This window comes from Pteropus medius, unplaced genomic scaffold (assembly GCF_902729225.1).
Source record: "Pteropus medius unplaced genomic scaffold, Ma_sr-lr_union100, whole genome shotgun sequence".
In the NCBI taxonomy this organism is placed as follows: Eukaryota; Metazoa; Chordata; class Mammalia; order Chiroptera; family Pteropodidae; genus Pteropus; species Pteropus medius.
The window spans coordinates 1,357,512-1,378,247 of NW_024342470.1; the positions used below are offsets into that span (position 1 = coordinate 1,357,512).

The following is a 20,736-nucleotide window of genomic DNA, read 5'->3' on the forward strand; positions in this document are numbered from 1 at the left end:
TTCCCACTCTAGGCTTTTGCTGGGAGACAAAGGTATTCATGAGCCACTTGCTTTTTGGAAGTCTGAGATCAAACTTTATAGCAGACTCAGGCCTACACTACAAAGGCCTTGAGAGGCATCAAGTGCAACAGCGACACCCTTGAGCCCGCTGGCTGGGTTCAGATCTTGGTTCCGCTGCTTCTTAGCTGTGTGACCTTGGACAAGTTTCTTAACTTTTCTGTGCCTTAATTTATTCCTCGGTCTATATAATAGTACTCACTTCACAGGTTGTTGTAAAGATTAAAAGAATACACAGAAATGTGTATTCTTAGAATGGTGTCTGGCGTGGGGTAAGTGCTCTGTAAATGTTGCTGCTATTGTTACATAATGACCTGAAGAGGGGCTTTAGTTAAAAGACAGATCCCTTCCAGCTTACAAGGGGACTTCAATTTCTAGTAAACTCAATGTAAACCAATGCCTGGAACAGGAAATACTGGCTTCTTCCTCAGGGTCTGGGGAGGGTGTCAGTTGTTCTCCATTTTCCGCCTGCCTTGCCCCCAGGTCAGACTGAAAATGCTGGCTCCTAGGACCTGGTAACTGCCCCGGAGATGGAGACAACTTTCTGTGCGGATGAGAAAAGTCTTCCCTAAACAACAGCTTGGTGTCAGGATCTTGTCTGCAGAGCCTGACCAAGTGGGAGGGTCAAAGAATGCGTCTGAGTCTCCCAAGAGTGAAAAGATTTATGTAACCTCTGTATCAATGCCAAGGATATGTACGATCTGAAGATGCTACAGAATCTAGTGAGGAAAAGTCTATACTGGAGGAGGGGGCCGCCTGGTATCTGTGGCCCGGTCCTCTGAGCTAGGCCCAGAGCCACTACCTGTTTTGGGAAGCAGTTCTCTGAGGTCTTCACTCTGTATGCATTGGGCCCACGTCCGGGATGGCACCAAGCCATCAAGAGGGAAAGTCTCTAAGATAGCCAGAGGTGACATTGCAATGGCCCTATTAATCTTCCCAATATTCCACTGTCACATGTGTGCTGCTGCTTAAAGTGAGGTCACTGGGGCAGTGGTGGGAATCCCCACCACTCCTGCTGAGAACTGCTCCAGATAATTTAGGGAAATGTGGAGAACTGACAGAGAGGGAACAGAGTTAATTATACTAGCAACTGAGGAAGGCAGCCACAAAAATGCAAGACAGACACTGAATATGGTCTTCCTTTGAAGAACAAAGGCAAAGAAAATTGGCTCGCCAATGAGAATTAAATGATAATGTTCTGAACGGAAATCAAAACCAATTCTAAAGCTAGCTCACTCGGAAAAATATGGGATCCTGAAGTGTAAAACTGAACTACAGTGAGACCTTTGAATAGTGAAAATTTTACTTTAAAATGCTTTGTAAGCTGATTTTAGCGCTTGTGGAGATGAAACGCACACACAGTCCAGGGAGTTGGCTTCAGATCGCTTGTGCTTCCTGGTGCCACAGGTTCCTCTGGAAGCCTCTCATGTGCCCTCAAGTCCACAGCCAGGGCACAGCAAGGGCAGCTCCATCCCAGGCTGTTACAAGTCAAGTGTTGCTTTCTTTAGGCTCCCACAGGCCATGGTCGAATTTAAGACCTAAATGCAAACCTCCTGGGTCTGGACACTCTCAGGCTCAGTGGGGCAGTGCTAGATTTTGCTCAGTCTTTCTCAGTCAAGGTTCTAACCCCAGAAACAGCTCCCCTGCCACCCACTCCCTCAACTCCAACTCAGGTGCATCAGTTTGTTTCAGGAAGAACTTACTCAGGTTTTCTGCTCTTCACTTTACTGGCTTTTGGAAGGGGATCGGCAACCACAGACAGAACTGCCCCAGGTCAACAACAGTGCAAAACTGACAAAAGATCCGAATCACATTGGATCCACGGAGGAGCCAGACGGTACACTCAAATGGGGTAGCTGAGAGTTTAACAAAGAGGCTCTTTATAAGGGTACCAAGAGAGTTTAGGGAAACCCACAAAGGAAGACACAGTACCCCTAACCAATAGTCCCTGGTTTTGTCCCGAAGGGGCAGGGGACAGGCTGGGAGAGAAGGCTCCTGGTAGGAGCTGAGGCCTATAGAAGGAAAATGCAAGGAACTCCAAGCAGCCCAGCACAAAGGCCCTGGGGGATTCAATGATTGCGCCTGGCTCTGCCACCCCGTGGTCGCCTTTTGGTGTCTCCCACTGACAGAATCCCAACAAACCCAGAGGCAAGACAGCCTGTTACCACAGTCCCTAGAGATCAGCCTCCCTGGGCAGAGGGCAGAGCAGGCACGATGATTCTGGAGGGGCAGACGGAAAACAGCCCGGGGGCATTTCCCAGAGGCCACCGCTTCTTGGTCTCCGGCCAAGTGCAACCTTTATGGGACACAACTTCCCTGGCCAATTTCAAAACTGCTTACTGCTGGGAATGCATGTTTGAACAAAGCCTTTATTCTCTATTCCAACAGCAAGGCTGGAATTTAAAAAGCTTCATTTTCAAGACTTGCTGCTTTTAATTTGTCTAACCTGGAACTTACATTTTGGAGTCAAATAGAATTATTTAAACAAAGCATTTCAGAGATAAGCACAAAATGTTTTGATTTTTTGTCCCCCTCCTTTCCTCCTCCCAACACCACATAACATTCCTCCTCAAAACGTAAGGACTATTCTGCGGCCAACTCTTAAAATCACAGCCTCTCTCAGCTTCCATTTCCCTGGGTCTTTCTTTCTTCAGCTTGTGTCTTCATCTGGGTGTGCTTGTGTATGGGCTGCGGGAAGGGCTAGTTTTGCCTCAGACTGGCCAGGAGTCACCAACAGCTCTAGGAGGGAAGTCCCTCCTGCTTCTGGATCTGGTAGAACTATGTGCCACCATCCAATCAGTATTCTTTATTTATTAGACACGCTTTGTTTTTTCTTTCTGTCCCCTACCCCCAACCCATCTTCCTTTCTTCTCTGATGTCTTCTACTGTTCTCAGCTGAACTTCTACCGAGCCCCAAACCTGCATTTATCTCTTTTATCATATCCCTCCTGCTTTGACTTGTCTGTTATTTTTAAGTTAAAATGTGGACCAGCATTTGCATTCCTTGGAAATAACACGGGTGCTGTACTGTCCTAGACTGTGTCCCTCTGGGTCACTACAAAGCCCAACCCTCCACGCTGTAGTGCACAGGAGATGTCAGAGTGACTATTATCAGTGCCTCAGAGTTGGCCTATCGGTCACTGAAAACCAATCTGAAACAGAAGAGTTACTTTTTTCACAGCCATGAAAGCAACTGGAGAAAGCAAGGCCATATATCCCGATATTAAAGAGGTACAACGGTTGGAAAACCAAGCTCAGACATGGCCTGGCCCAAGTTTGTCCCATACAAATAAATAAAAATAATATGAAAATCTCCTTTAGGAAGAGTGAGCCAAGTCTCTATCAAAATGATTCCACGTAAATAAAATAAAGGTCTAGACAGAAGAGAGCTAATTGAACTCATTTTTATAGTAGCAGGACAGAGGGTCTGCTTACTGAGCAGAATCACTAATTTTAGACCAAAGGAAAATGTGGATAAAAATTTAGATAGTATTCAATTTAACAACAGAATTCTCTGTGAGACAAAAGGCTATATCCTACTATGCAAGTAAGAGCATTTTTAACATAGGGAATATTCTATTTTTAAGCCCAAGGGATGAACAGAATCAAAACCACTGTCTTGGTTGGCTTTTCTACAAGGAGATGAGCAGCCAGCTCTCCCTTCTATTAACAGGAGCACCGGGAGGGAAGGGAAATCACCTAGCTAACGAGGCTGGGCTTCTCAGCAAGTAAACAGAACCTGATCTTCCAAGACTGGCTCACTAAACCCAGTGAGAGAAGGCTTAAAGTTTCGGGAGATGGTTTACGGGCTCCTGAGAGGACTGGAAGTAATAATCAGCAAGAAAGAAAGACCTTGAAGCAGCCATGTCAACTCCAGTTTTAAAATAAAGTCTAGACAATTTAAACCAGATATGCTTTGGCTGGCAGTTTCCCCAGGGGAAGCACTTTGAAGGCACTAAGAAAATACTGGCAGAACTACTAAGCCAGGGGTGACACATGTCTATGCTATCTTTGACCCATTCAGCAGCACAGCAGTGTCTTCCAAGTTAATTCAGGAAGCGTATCTATTACCTTTAGTCACTGAGTAGATGTATGAGCAATTAGTACATGCTCAGCAGGCCAGGTGTGGGTCATTTTGGAGGCCTAAATGGCAATCCCATGGTGGGGGCGGGGGGAGGGTGCAATGAAACTAGGTTACCACTTTGTAAAGGTAAAAGCAAATGCAAATGGTTTCTTTAGAATTTGTTTGGAAGGCCAAGCAAAGTATCTATTCACCCAGTTTGACCTGGAATGGCAAAATTATTTGCCCAGGTGGAAGAAGATATCCATAATACTAAGAGTAATGATGTATTTTCCCCTGTATCCAGCCTCATCACCTTCCCCAAAGATGTGTACCTCCCTTTGTAGCAGCAGGCCAAGCTCATAATTTGCATAGGGGCTTAGAGGACTTTATTATATTCACTTCTTGTTAACATATAAATTAATATGCATGGGTAACATCTGTCTTTTATTGATTCTATCAATACATTGGGAATTTAGCAGCAAGTTAATGGCAAGCAGTTACAAAATCTACATTTAAAATAAGTTGTCTTAAACAATCTATAGCACCTACAATCACAAGAACACATATGAATGGATGAAGCACTTCTGCTGTTATGCCTATAGCAAGTTGCTTAGTAATTTCCTAATAAAAGTCTTCTAGTGCAAAGTGCACATAATTATTAGGAAACTCCATTTTTGGCTCTCATTTTCCCTTATATAAACAATTGTGCCTAAATCTAAGAATGTGAAATAAAACTAAGCAAGTCCGCCCACAGCCTTGATCTGAGGGCATCTGATCCTCTATAAATGACCCCTGAAACATCTTGATTTCGGCCACAGCCTGCCACCACGCCGATCGGAGGCTGTCCTTTAACACCACATTGCTTGGAGATAACTGGTTTCAATTTTAAACTGGTGCAAACACACCACAGGGCTGGGTGGAGCTAAAAGGCTAAACGCTTGGCATAGTACAGCCCTTTTCCCCTCTTACCCTCTCATTTTAGCACTAGGAAACACAGCTCTGTTTTCGTACTATTCGGCATTGGAGGGGACCTTAGAGCTTCTTTTTGGTTCTCGGCAGGGCAATGGATTTAGCAGTGCTTTTGGCTGCTGTCCTTTGATTTGAAGTCACAGGGGATTTCTGGATTTCTTCCTTGACTCCGGCCTGAAGGAGTCTGCTAGATGGGGAATTTGAATAGCTCATGTCCAAGCTGTCCATGTTTTCCTTCTTACTGGTCACAGGAAATTTCTTTTTATAAGCAGCGAGCTAGAAATAAAAGGCCTGAATTAATTTTCAGACACAAAGTAATATGTATCCTTCACAGAAGCATGCGCTTACACAACTGTCCAGGATTTGCAAGTTGAGCACTCTCCAGATGTGAGATATAAACTCATCACATTGTAAAATTGTTATTAAATGCCAAAGAAAGCTCCTCTAGCACCCTCAAAAAACCAAAATCGTTCGGTGTTTGGTGTAGAGCAAACTCTCTGCACAATTTCAGTTCTACTGCCATGCAAAATGAAAGTAAATGTCTGGTAACATTCGCATAGGGAAGTCCACTCGGACATAACTGTGCTCATTTCATCTTCACAGATTTCTAGACAAGTTTTGACATTTTTATGGATACCCTGACAAGCACGTCATGATTATTCTTTCTAATCTGGGTACAAAGTTGCTGCATAGGGTCCACTCTTCACATTCTCTGCACTGACTGCAGGGAATGGCTTCTAGTCCCAGTGACACCACTTGGGCAGGTCTGCAGACCTCTTGGAGTCTTGATGCCTCACTGTTAAATGGGGAAAATGGTATTTTCACATATACCACATGAGTTTATTGTGAGAATTAACTAAGGTGGTGGCCTTGAAAGGACTTCATGAGCTTTAAAGCACCAAAACAAGTAGAAGGGATTTTAAAAGGCAATTGTATTTTCTCACGTCACCTCACCCCACAGTGGGAGCAACGGTCTCTGAACATGTCACGAGTGAAGCAGAGTCCATTTTGACCTGAGACGCATTCTAGAAGTGATCACTTCTAATTAAATGAACCAGAGCACAGAGTTCTAAAAGAGCAGAGAATGTCTCAGGAGACCTACACAAGCAGGATGGGGGATGGAACGTTGGGGTATAGACATAGAAAGTTCTCATTTACACAGAATGACCCGGGAAATGGAGTCATAAGTTTTAATTCTCTGGTTAACTGAAAGTTAGCGTACATATGAGTTAATAATACAGGTTAACAATTTTCAAAGAATGTGAAAAGATTACACGTAACACAAAACAAATAAACCTGGTGTTTCTCTGATCACTCAGGCTCTCGTGAAACGAGTGACTATGTTTTATACACAGCAGTAGCACTTAATATATATTTGTCCAATGAGTAAATGACCTCCCAGGGCTGAAGCAACACTTCAGATCATTTCATGATTTTTGGTACCTATATTTCAAAAAGGAGAAAATTTACTTGATGTCTGCTTGTTGCAGTCAGCCCTTAAATGTGTGCCTCTTTAGAACACCACTTATGTATGACATGTATGACTTTATAACAGTGTATGCTAATTCTTGAGCTGGTAATTTTGTGAGCTGAAAAATTAATTTGCATAAATTTGGAAATGGAAACAGGTCCTTTTCTCCACAGATTTTTTTTCCTAAGAAAATTTCTGGTCGCTTCTCTGTGTAGTCTTTCAAGAAACAGAGAAACCTAAAGTGCCTTAGCATTCAGTAAAATAGGTTGTAGCCTCTCACTGAAAACTCCTTCTGTTCTAGTATCTGGCTGAAGATGAGTTGCCTTGTTCAGTACAGTCCTGGTCCCAAAGACATGAAACCTATCTTGGAAATTTTGATTCATAAAATTGTAATCCGCTTGACATACAAATCCTATTAAAAGATGAATCTAAGTGTAACCCTCTCTCTTTTGACATTTCACCTCTTGATTTGTCACTCAAATCATTGAGAAAATATTTTTTAACATGTCTGCTACAACTAATATTCTATACAATAGGAACAGAGACACAGTTGTTTTCTTTTTAATGCATTCATATTCCTATCTGGTTTACTGTTCTCATTCTTCTTCATTCTCCCATTAATTAATGTACTTGAGTCATCAAAATTATGCTCTTACCAGCAACATATGAGTGACTTTTATTTCATTTTCAATCTGGTATTTAATACATGTTAAAACTAATATAGTCAACCATATTCTAATTAAGCTCCCAAACTGGCCTAAAATGGGTTGCACTGAAACAAATCACATTTGTTCCTTTACTCTCTGGAAACATCAATGCAAATCTACTTACCTTTATGCAAATGTTTATTGCAAACGTTTACAAGCTTCTGTGTGTATGTGTGCACCCTGTAAAATATTATGTGTGTGTACTTTACTATTTTTCTTTGCTAATTTGCAGTTTCATTAAGTTTAGGAATCAGAATTGTAAGAGCTTTCCTAAAGACTGAGTCTCTCCTCTTAAATGTCTCCTCATTGAAACTGTTCTCTGTAGCTAACAAAACATGGATGCAGGCTGGCCCTCATGAGGCCCTTCAGGAAGAGCTATAAATTTCTTCACCAAGAGCCAAATCTCTCACCTCCTTGAAACATTAAAAAAAAAAAAGAAAAAAAAAAAACAAGGAAATTTCTATCTTCCAGGCTTTTCTCAAGGAACATTAACAAATCTTAATTTTTCAGGGATACAGATTTTTAGGTTATAGATTATCTAAATTTTCAGTCTTTCTTTTCTCATAGTTGATGAAATTCCTTAGAGACCTATGCTGTCACCGATGCAATTTGAAAGTGTTATGAGTAATAGACAAAGAAATGAAAAGTGAAATTGCCAAGGCTATAGGAGTTACTAAGATCTTCCAGGTCATGAAAGGCAAATAGAAGGTGAAGAGCTCCCATTAGATTGTACAAAGGGAGAAAGATGAGAGAGGAATTTCAATATTCAGCTCTAGGGGGAAAGAGTCTAAACATTATGAAACTGTTGGCCATCATCAACCAATCCAATTGAGAGGATCTAAAAATCATTGTAGACTATTCTCTGAAGATACTGTCATACTACTACACAGTGACCAAGAAAACCTGGCTATCATTGGCAAGCACCTTAAAAAATCAAGAAAAAATTATTTTATCCTTATCAGGAAGAATTCACATCTGAAACACTGCAGCCAGCTTGAACAGATATAAAAGATGAAAGAAGGTTTACAAAAAGGCTATTTATAGGATTAATGGGTGGAGGTTTCTTTATAAGAGAGTTCTTCAGTCTAAAAATGTAAAGAATTAGAGGGCATATCCAATCACAATCTGCAAAGTGAAGAATGGGGAAGATCTCAGCACTGGAGCAAGACAGCATCTGTGAGTGCTGTAGTCAAGATGGTTACACCGGGGGCTGCCCCAAGTAGCATTTCAATTGTTCCTCACTTTGACAGTCTTACCATTTGGGAATGTTGAAGAATAGTCAGGACTACTGGAGGCAGAATGATGGCAAGGATGACCTTACAAGGTTCCCTTCAGTTCCATCCTTTAGTAATTCAGTGCCCTTGGCCTGATTTCTCCAGCTCATATTACTAATCTTGAAAAGGGGGGTCCATGTGTGCAAAGGGAGATACGTACCAAGAAAACTGGGATGAATATACATATCTCATTATTCACTAGCATAACTTTAACCTGATGAACTCATCTGGTGAAAATGGATACAAAACCTGCAAGCTCCGGGTATAGCCCTGAAAGCTAACACCAGTGCATGATTACTAGAAACTGTTACCATGTCTCTGAATTTTGAGTAAAATATGTGCTATCTAAGTAAAGTGGTTTATCACCATAGCAACCATTTCTAGAGTCACACATTCAAATTATAGGCCTGCATAAGGTCCAAGCGACAGAACATACTGAAGCAAGTTTTTACTATAGTTTTGCTTACAACGGTCACCACTTTCTCTCACATTCTTCTGGTTTTCAGAAGGAAGAGGAAGGGAAAGAAAAGCAAAGGGAAGATGAGAAATTGACTTCTGAATATATAAATTTCTTTTACAAGGCTTCCCAGACAAAGAGTTGGGCCTTATATGGATTTAATGAAAATAAAATCTAACTCACAAATTAAATAAAGATGTAAACATCCCTTTTCTTTTAAATTAAAGTATAATTTACATACAGTAGAATGTACAAATTTCAATTGTATAGTTTGACAAGTTTTGACAATGCACAGACCTGTATAACCAACACCCCAATCAAGAAGTAGAATAATTTCCCAGAAAGTCCCCTTGGGCCACATTCCCGTCAACTTCCTCCCATTCTGGGGCTACAAGTGTTCTGATATTTTTCAACATAAATTACTTTTGTTTTTTTTTTCTAAAAGTTCATATAAATAACATACAGTATGTACTCTTTTGTGTCTGACTTTTGCTTAACATGGTTTTTAATTGAAATTTCTATTAAGATAATTATAGATTCTCATGGTATTATAACATACGTTTTTGAGATTCATCCATGTATTAGTATTTTTATTGCCAAGTAATATTTCCTTGTATGGATATACCACAATTTGTTTATCCATTCTTCTATTAATGGATATTTGGGCTGTTTCCAGTTTAGGGCTGTTTCTATATAAAGCTGCTATAAACATATTCTACAAATCCTTTTTCAAACTTACATTTGGGATTGCTTACATTTGGAGTAAATGGTAAGTAAAGGCTTAATGTTATAAATAACTGCCCAACTGTATTCCGAAGGAACGGAATCATTTTTGCATTCCCACCAGCTATGTAGGAAAATTCCAGTTGCTCCAATATTTGCTAAAATTTGGACTTGCCAGTTTTTTTTAGTTTGCCCATTCTATAAAGACTATAGTGATATATATATCATTGTGGCCTTTCCTGATATCATCTGCATTTTCCTGATGACTAATGATGTTGCACATTTTTTCATATGCTTATTGACTACTTATATGTCTTCCTATCTGAAGTTCAAGTCTTATATCTATTTTTAAAATTGGCTTGCCTTATTATCATTGAATTGTAGGAATCACCTCTATATTCTAGATACAAGCTCTTTGTTAGATATATTTATTACAAATATTTTCTCCCTGTCCCCTTGCCTATTCCTTTTCTTAATGTTTTAGTTTAACAAATGTGTTTGCTTTTGATGAAGTCCATTTTATCTGTTTTTTAAAGTTCTGTGTTCTAAGAAATCTGACTACTCTCTGATTAGAAGATGTTCTTCTATATTTTCTCCTAGGAGCTTTATGATTTAGCTTTTAGACTTAGGCCTATTACTCATTTCAAACTAATTTTTGTGTAAAATGTAAGCTAAGGGGTCAAAGTTAATTTTTTCCGTATAAATATCCTATTATTCCAGCACCATTTATTGAAAAAAACTATCCCATTGAATGGCTTTGAGGTCTCTGTCGAAAATCAACTGCCTAGATAAGTATGGGTCAATTTCTAAACTCTCGATTTTATTTTATTGGTCTATTTATTTGTCCATTCTTATACCAATACCACGCAGTATTGATTACTGTAACTATATGGTAAATGTTGAAATCAGGTCGTATAAGTTCTCTAACTTTGTTCTTTTCAGGTTATTTTAGTTGTTCTAGGTCTTTATGTATTTCCACCTAAATTTTAGAATCATCTCATTAATTTCTAACAAAAAAGCAAAAGCCCTAGATTTTAATTGGGATAGCTTTAAAGTTATAAATCAATTAGGGAGAATTGATATCTTAACGGTATCTGATCTTCCAATTGATGAACATGGTATTTATCTCCATATATTTCAGTCTTCTTCAATTTCACTCAGCAATATGTTATAGGTTTCAATATAAATGTTTTACACATACTTTGTTAGATTTATCAACTAAGTATTTCATGTTTTGCAATATTTTAAATGGTATTTAAAAATTTTGTTTTCTAATTGGTTACTGCTACTATATAACAATACAATTGATTATTGTATACAGATCTTGCATCCTGCAACTTGTTTAGTTCACTTTTTGTAGATTAATTGGGCTTTTCTATGTACACAATCATGTCATCTGAAAATAGAGACAGTTTTAGACTTCCTTTCCCATGTATATAATTTTCTTTCTTTTACTTGCCTTGTTGTATTGGCTAAGACAATGTTAAAGAGAAGTAGAAAGGACATCTTTGCCTTTCTCCTATATTTAGGAGAAAGAGAAGTAGAAAGGACATCTTTGCCTTTCTCCTATATTTAGTGGGAAGTGTTCAATATTTAATCATTAAAAATATTAGTTTTAGAGAATTTTGGGGGGGTAAAAATCCCTTAATATGTAAAAGAAGTTCCCATCTGTTCCTACTCTGCTGAGGGTTTTTCTCACCTTTGATTGTTAAATTTTATCAAATGCTCTTTTTCCCCCAAAAGTAATGAGATAATTATATGGCTTTTCTTCTTTACCTATTAATATGGTGAATTACATTGGTTGATTCTTGGTTAATCCAAACATACATTCCCGGAATATACTGTACACTTAATCATGATGCATTATCTTTTTTATTTATTTCTGGATTCAGTTTGCTAATAATGAGTTTGGGGTTTTTGTGTCTATATTTATGAGAGATATTGGCTGATAATTTTCTTGTAATACCATTGTCATGTTTTGATATTGTTGTGCTTGCCTTATAAATGCATTGGGAAATATTCTCAAGAGTTTGTGTAACACCTTTCTCTTCTTTCTTCTTTAAATATTTGAAAGAATTAGCAAGTGGAATCATTTGGGACTGGAGCTTTCTTTATCGGAAAGTTCTTAATTACAGATTTTTTTTTTTAAATAAATGTAGAACTATTTAGCTTATTTATTTTTGTGTTATCTGTTTTGGTGTTTTTTTAAGGAATTTGACCATTTCATCTAAATTTTCCAATTTATTGACATTAAGTCATTCACAATATCTTCTTTTTAAAATCATTTCCTCCTCTTTTTGTTCGAAGGGTACTTAACAATATTCTTTTTCTAGCTTACTGAAATGAAAGCCTATATCTCATTATTATTGCTATTGTTTTAAAGTCAACATTATTTTACATTTATTTGCATATTTACTCTTGCTAATGCCCTTTCTTCCTGCAGTTCAGTATTTCCACCTGGGATCATTTTATTCTACTTTGAAATTTTTCTTTTAGTATCTCTTATGGTAAAATATGCTGGTAACAAATTTGCTCATCCCCTACATATCTGAAAAAAATTTTTATTTCATCTTTATTTTTGAAGGAAATTATCACTAAAGAATTCCAAGTTGGCAGGTTTTTTGTTTTGTTTTGTTTTGTTTTCCATTTAGCACTTTTAACAATATCATTCCATTGTCTTCTGGCTTCTATTATTTCTATCGATGCATCATATGTTATTCTTTTGATGGCAATGTGTCTTGCCCCTCTCCCCACCATGTCCTCAATTCCATGTTTTTACAATTTTCTCTCTCTGGTCTGAAGAATTATAGAATAGTATTCAAAGCAACCACAGACACTAGAAAGTAATGAGAGAATACCTGAAAGGAGACAGCCAGTTCAGATCTTAGGTCAGTTCAGTTATCTGTAGCTGGGCAGCATCCTAAATTCTGCCCAGCTACAGATAACTGAACTGACCTAAGATCTGAACTGCTGGTTAAGAGACAATTTGCAGTTTGTGTCCAACCTACTAACTGCCTGGTGACATTAACACTTTTTGGAGAAAAAGTGTCAGCACAATATAACATTTCCAATGTCCAGGATACAATCCAAAGTTACTCAACAGAAATAACAATTAAAAGAGACAGATCCTGAGATGACCCAGATGTTGGAATTGGCAAACAAGGATTTTCAAAGCCATTATCATAGTTATTATCAGTGATGTTAAGGAAAATATGCTTTGATGAATAAAGGTCTCGGAAGAGAAATAGAAATTACAGAAAAGAACCAGATGGAAATTTTGAATAAGATATAATATCTGAAATTAAATAGTCACCAGTTAGGTTTAATAGGAAAACGGAGTTAACAGAAAAAAGAGTAATCTAAAGATAGATCAATAGACTGTAACCAATTTAAAGAACAGATTGAAAAACATGAATACAGCCTCAAAAATCTATAGAACAATATCAAATGGTCTAACATGTAATTAGAATCTCAGAAAAAAAATTAAGAGAAAATAATGAGAAAATTTCCCAAACTTGACAAAAGATACAAATTTATAGATTCAAGAAGTTCAGCAAACCCCAAGCAGGATAAATGTGAAGAACATGCCTAGAAATATCATTGTCAGACTGTTGAAAACCAAAGATAAAGAGAAAATCTTGAAAATATTCAGAGAATAGTGACACATTACATATAGGGAAAGAGCATTTCAAATTACCGATGATTTCTTGTCAGAGAAACTAGAAGTCAGAGGCAGTAGAATAACACCTTTAAACTGTGAACTCCAAAACATATCAAGACAGAATTCTATAAACAGAGAAAATATCCCCCCAAAATTAAAATAAAATAAAGACTTTTTAGATAAAAGAAAACTAGGAGAATTCATCACTAGCAGACATTCAGTACAAGAAATGCAAAGGAAGTTCTAAAGGGAAATCATACCAGATGGAAACTTAAATTTTCAGAAAGGAAAGAACAACATTAGAAATAGTAAATATCTCAGTAAATATATGAAACATCTTTTCCTCCTAACTTCTTAGAAATATATATGACTTTAAAGCACAAATTAAAACACTGTTTTGTGGGGTTTCTAATTATATAGATGTAATACATGGGACAATTATAGCATAAAGGCAGGAAAAGAGGTGAATGGACCCAAATTAATACATCTGAAATGAAGCAGTATTAGTGATAACCCAAACCAATGGCTTGGTTCTCCATAGGGGAAAGACATACATAGCATATCCTAACAGCTATAGTTCCTCAAGGGGACTAAGCAAAAGGTACGCTTGGGAGAGTAGGGGAATGAATTGAAAGGATATATAAAGCTATATATATATATATCTCTAACTATGGAAGCCTGGCTAAGCTTGTGGTGAAACCTTTACACAGGAAGTTCTCCTAGTGGGAGCAGAAGCAGGGACAATAACATTGTTGTTTATGAAAGTCTAGTAATCCAACCTAGCAACTGGCATTGCAAACAGCACTAGATCAAAGAACAACAGGTCAAGATTCATGTTAGCACAATCAATTATTTGTACATGTATTAATCAGCTATTGCTGCAGTTATGCTACTGTTTGGGAGGTCCCCAAAAGCACTCCCAGGTTTTATGATTCACTAGGAGAACCTACAGAACTCAGCATACAGTTGTACACATTGTTATGATTTATTAGTATAAAAGGAAGCAAAGCACAATCAGCAAATATAAAAGGCACCTGAGGTGAAGGCCAGCATAAACCAGGCTCAAACTTCCAAGGGTCTTCTCCTGGGCGTCACATAGGATGCACTTAATTACCCTAGAAACAAGTTGTGACAACACATGTGAAATGCTGCCAACCAGGGAAACTCTTAGAGACTCAGCACCCAGGGATCTTACTGGGAGCTGGTCATGTAGGCAGGCTCTCTGCCTAGCATCTGCCAAAATTCCAGCCTCCCCGAAGGAAAGCAGGTGTTCAACATAAACCATATTGTTTGTACCAACAGTTCAGGCACAATGAATCATTCTTATCAGTTAACGGCAGCAACCATCCCCAAATCCAAGTTCCCGGAAGCCAGCCAAGGGCCAGCCTTGCAAGAAAACCTTTTCGAGGATAGCAGTTTGGGCCTGCTATATTAACTCTTTTCTGTACAACTACATAAGAAACAACTATAGAAGACTTGGTATCTTATAACAATAAACATTAATTTTTCTCAATTAGTTGTAGGGCTTAGCTGTGCTAGGCCAGACTAGGCTTTGTATTAGGTTCAGGTCTGCTCCACAAATCTTCATAATTCCGAGAACTGTGGCTCCCTGCAGGCATGTTCTTCTCATGGCAGGTGGCAGAAATACAAGAAAGCAAGCTAAATCACGCAAATGCTTTTAAGGTCTCTGTTTATGTCACACCTCTTAACATTCCATTAGGCAGAGTGAGCCAACATTAGTGGAGTGAGAAAATTTCCTTCATCTGCTATAAAAGGGAGAACTGCAAAGTCACATGGCAGAAGGTGTGAATGCCCAAACCCCTTACAGGGAGAGATTAAATAATTGGGAAAAATAATGCGATCTACCACAATATCCCACAGACCTCACCAAACTCAGAGGGTAAATGAGGTTGGAAGCATCACCTAATCACCTTTGAAAATGATATTTCTTAGTTTGTTCATTAGTTTATTCTAACATCTATATGCAAAGAAGCCTTGGAGCAGGCAGAAAAAAGAACAAGCAATTTTAGTAATATTCTATGCAAGTTCTTTAGCAATATAATAATAAAAGTAATAATAATGTGCTTACCGTATGTCAAGAGCATAACGTGCAAGACTTCATTTAGTCCTTGGTTGAGGTAATCAGTCCTATCTTACAGTGAGAAAACAGAGGTCTAGAGATTTGCCCAAGGTTGTAAATCTTGGTAAAGCCAGGATTTGAATCCTGGCTGCCTTGATCTGGAGCTTGTGCTTTTAACCATTATTATATTTTAAGTGCAGTGCTTGGGCACAGGTACTAGATTGCAATGCTTCAATATTGCAGTACAAAAGTGTGCCATAATTGTGAAAGCACCACCATATATGCACATGATTTACATGGGCTCAGAAAGCTAAGATTTAATTTGTAAAGAAATATTTATCCTAATCAACTAAAATACCAAGAAAACCTGACTTTTTCCTCATAGAAACACAATGATATATTACAGTGTAACTGCTTCATTTCAATGTTTTTAAATTCAAACACTTCTCGTTTTTGAAGAACTGCTACTTGAATACATTTCATTTACCTAAGATACCTTGCCTTTCTACTTTCCAGATGAGGTAAAGTATATGCTACATGTACCATGTCCTATGATACTGTAAAGGCCATGTTTACAGTCAAGAAAAATGATTACAAAATGATCACAAAAATCTTCCATTTCCATTAAACAAGTATATTTGAGACTGCATTCAATAAATAATTTAACAACTAAGAAGTTTCTCTTTTATGAAGCAAGAATTCTGCAGTGCAAGTATAGTACTTCTATCATATCCAGAGTTTCTAGTCCCTCCGTCTATGATTATGGGAGGTGCATTTTAATTACAGACATTCGTTTCTCTTCAATTGTTTTCTGAGCTCAATGAATAATGAAAGTATTGTACTATTTATCAGAAATCACTAAGGACCTAATGTTAAAAAGGCATGCTCCTGCAAGAAGCAATGGTCTGCCAAGTGTGTCATTTGAAGATGAGTAAATGCTGTTGTAAGAGTTCAAGTCTTGGGTCTATCTGAGAGAACAGATTAAGGACCCATTGTAGGGAATTCAGAGGGTTACTAACAACACAATACATTATCTAAATGTACTCAGCCTATAAAAGACAAAATACACATGAGAGAACATTTCAGTCTTCAAAGAACACTATTACCTAAATTAGGCTAAAAGTTGGAAATGAAAAGAAAAAAAAGAAAGAAAGGACGTTGTCAGATGCCAACTACTTGAAAACAAGTTTGAAAAAGTGAAATGTGATACCTTAGTCCAAACACGACTGATGAGGAGATGCAAACCGTATTTTCCCATAATGTCCGGGGCATTTGCAACCAGGAAACAGTTACTCAGGGAAAGAAGAAAGTGCTTAGTTCGAGTGTTTTTGTTTTTAATAAATCCTCACTTTCTCTTCTAGTTTTCCAAGAGCTCTGCCACTTATCTAAAAAGTGTGATTTCCCTGGCTTGTGACAAATGTAAAATTCAAGAGCTCTGAATAGATTTATGAAATTCTCCAGAAGAGAGAGCAATGATACAATGGAAAGCAGGAACTTCTGGCAGATTTCCATTTAAATTAAAGCCACATTTCAAATATTATAATGGAAAAAGAATCATATATATTTCCTTAATTTAATAGGTATAAATTATTTATATTATCACAGCAAATTGTCCATATAATTGGAACAAACAAAATTTCCCCATGGGAAATATTTCAATATTCATAGAATAATTTTTTAAAAATTAAAATTTCATTATTAAGAATATTAATTACTATTCGAATCCTGTGTGGACTCAGGAGTAAATGGCCAACTCTAGTTTCAGTTTTCACTTTAGAACTTTATACGCCACTATTTACTGTTAATGAAGATTTGAAAGGAAAGAAGTAATTTCTTAACATAAATTTAACTTCAATATAATTTACAAAGTGACATTTTTATTCACAGAAATCCTTGAAAAACAAACTTAGTATATTAAATTCATGAGAATTTTCTTTTAAGGGGTAACACTTTTCAAGAAAATTCCCAAATACGGTAAGTTTATTTCTTCTAAGCTATCACAGCCAAAATCTAAGTATGGGAAAGTTCCTTAGCAGTTCCTTAGTTTCCAGGGCAAAGTCCTATGCATCCTGTAGGAACTTCTACTACAGCATTTACAATAAGTAGCTTTCCAGAGTTTGCCTGAATATCTCCAATGATTGAGAGGTGGAAGTTTACTATCCACGGTCCAGACTGTTCTATTGCAGGCAAAAAAAGTTCTTCCTGTTGATGAGTAGAAATCTATATTCTTAAAATTGCAACCCACTGGGTATAATTATAGTATCCATAAGCACCTCGAATTCCAATTCTTCTGTTCCCTCATTGGAAGTAGCTGTGAACAGCATATCAAGTCCTATTACTTTGTGACTTGCAGGGAGAGGGAGAGGAGAGGGCAGATGTGCAACACAGCAATGGGAAAGGAGATGGAAGACATCAAACATTTGGTTCACAACAATATTTTATGCCAGATTGAGTGACAAACATAGATATAACCCAAGACTACAAAAGATAATGAGTGTAAGCATGTATATGTATTTGTTTGTATATATGTAAGTACATGTAAATTCATGTGAACATATATGTGTAAGGTAAGTGTATACATGTATATATAGTGTATGTGTATATGTGTAAGTATATGTATGTATGTGTGTGCATATGTATATGGTATATAAAATGCTAAGCCATCTAATAGGATAATCTTCAAACCATGTTCAATAAGGAAATGCAAACGCGAATTTTTAAAATATTATTTTTAACAAGAATATAAAATACATACAGCTTCTAAGCATTGCAAGAGCTGTTAACAGACTAGAGAGGATGAAGGGAATTTAATAAACCTATGTTTATAGTATGGTAAAAATATGGTTACTTCAAAATATCTAAATCATTCAATGTTAAGCTTATCATCTAGATGTTTGCTATCAAGTAGATGAAGACGTTCCCAACCAGTAAATCAAAAATAGTCAGTAAAAAAAATAAACAACTAACACAAAACAAAAAAAATAAAAGAAACAATCAGTAGAGCACTCTGCTAGGTCTCTTTCCGCAAGTTTCTGACAGGATGCTTAGCATGGAAGGGAGCAGGCCAGCGAGGCTGTACCTTCCTGGATGTGGCTTAGGATTCACCCTTTCAGTCCTTCTCTCCACTCTGCCTGTTTCCAGGCTTCAAAGAACTGAAAAGTAGCAATTCCTCATGAGAAGTCTGGTGTTACAAGAATTTTTGGTGTTATAAACAGTTTAGAAAATTGAAAGGATTCTTATATATTCTCCTAAATTCATTGGTGAACACAGCTCCCACTGGCGGATGCTCAATTATGAAAGAAGAGCTAAATTCATTAGATTTCAAGACAAGAAAAAGAACAAACATATAGAAAACTTTTCCACAAACATAGAAACAAAAGAAAAATGGGTTTGGGTAAATTGTCAGGATATTCGGTTAACAGAACAAAATCTAGAATTAATCAAAATGCTATGAAATTTTATTCACCAAAAAGAATAAAACTATATTTAGATCTAGGAAGCTAAAAGATAAACCTATATAAATAGTTTTAGTTATCTTAAAAGTAGAAACAAATAACTGGATAATGTAGGTGATACGTAAACCCATTCAAAATTGTATAGCCTGGTAAAGTGCAAAAATTATTAATTTTGACCCATGGACCAAATCTGGCATACCACCTGATTCTATGTCCTAAAATTGCCTATGCCTATTTTCATGCTATAAGATCAGAGTTGAGAAGTTATGACAAAGACTACTATGGCACACAAAGCCTAAAATATTTACTATCTGTTCCCTTACAGGAAGCGTTTGCAGACCCCTGCCCTATATAATCACAGATCTTCAAATAAACATGTAGGCCACATTGCTAAATCATGATGGTCTCAAGGGAGGAAAGAACTTGACTTGCTTTATCATCCAAGCCCTTAGTTACAAACCAACAACAAAAAAAAAAGACACAATTGTGAAAAATGTTCCAAGTGTTGTGAGGTTATTTTATAGTATAGAGAAATGAAACAATTGCTCTTCCTACTTATTTTGTAGGTTCTTCCTACCTGTTTTTCCTCTTCTTCATCTGAAGTATTATTGAAATCATGGACATTTCTGCTGGGTCCACTGGGTCCACTGGGTCCACTGGGTCGGAAACCTTTCAATTTTTCTTGAATGGACCACTTGTTCTTTTGATCTGTTGTGTTTTCATCATCACTTCCTGGATTATTTTTCCATTCTTTCATCATTTCTAACACATTGATTGGTCTCACTGAAGAAAGTGTTTTGCCCTAATATTAACAATGAATTTTTGGTGTTATAAACAGTTTAGAAAATTAAAAGGATTCTTATGTATTCTCCCAAATTCATTGAGTCACATGGAAAAATTATAATGCTGAATAAATGGCAAAACTTTTGATGCTCCTCAGAGCATACTCCCTGTACTGACAAGAATACATATTGGCAGGAAAACCAAAAGAATGAAAGAAGTTCCCCAAAGTCTAGTGGGTCCAACATTAAGGGAAAGTCTATATGATATCAATGTCTAGGCAAAAAAAAAATCTAAATTCAGTTCATTAATCAAGTGCTATGTCCAAAATTATACATGTTTGCTTTGAAAGCTCTTATTTGACTTAAAGATTTAGATATAAAGTGGTCATTTGATTATAACTGATTCAGTGCATCATTTTTATCCCAGATGTGACTACACAATATCAAAATTGACCACTTTATGTTAACTAGATTTTTCTTAAATATAATATTCCATTTAATGCCAAGAAAAACATGAATGTAGTCTCAAATGGCTTCTGCTAGATTGGGTATGCCTTAAATACTTTTTCTCCTAACTTAGACTAATAGAGAAAGTTTGAACAAGAAGTTTGGATCACATTTAGATTAAAATGGTAAGTTCACATGTAAGCACAGATACAGAGAAATTCTAAATTAATTTGGTATGTGGATGGATTGAAATATTAACCATCGGTGACAATATACTATGAGACAGAGTACTTTAAAGAGAGCTATCTGAGTCTACTGTTGAGTGAAGACAAACATTAAGTATGGAATAGCAATAACTAAATAAATAAAACATTAAGTATGGAATAGCAATAACAAACATTAAGTATGGATTATTATGCAATTAATTCCTGGTTGTTCTTCTATTTCAACCTGTTTTAAGAAGGTCTATATTCTTACCGATTTCATAGCATCCTGTTTTGGGTTGTACTTATGCTTCCTCGACCATTTACTTCCAGAATGCCCTCACCATGCCTTCCGCCAACTTATAGCCTCCATTTTCTTCAAGGCTC

The 20,736-nt window shown here is 37.0% G+C and overlaps 1 protein-coding gene across 1 annotated transcript in view; it reads right to left on the minus strand.

The window, feature by feature from the left end:
• Positions 1 to 4,419: 4,419 nt before the first annotated feature.
• Positions 4,420 to 20,736, minus strand: part of STK33 (serine/threonine kinase 33) — a 119,793-nt gene continuing 103,476 nt past the window's right edge. Inside the window, exons 11-12 of the mRNA XM_039863525.1 lie at positions 19,495 to 19,719; positions 4,420 to 5,365 (exon numbers count right to left, since the gene is read on the minus strand). Of these exons, the coding sequence (XP_039719459.1) occupies positions 5,153 to 5,365; positions 19,495 to 19,719 (438 nt within the window). The 3' untranslated portion in view covers positions 4,420 to 5,152. The remainder of the gene's footprint in view (positions 5,366 to 19,494; positions 19,720 to 20,736) is intronic.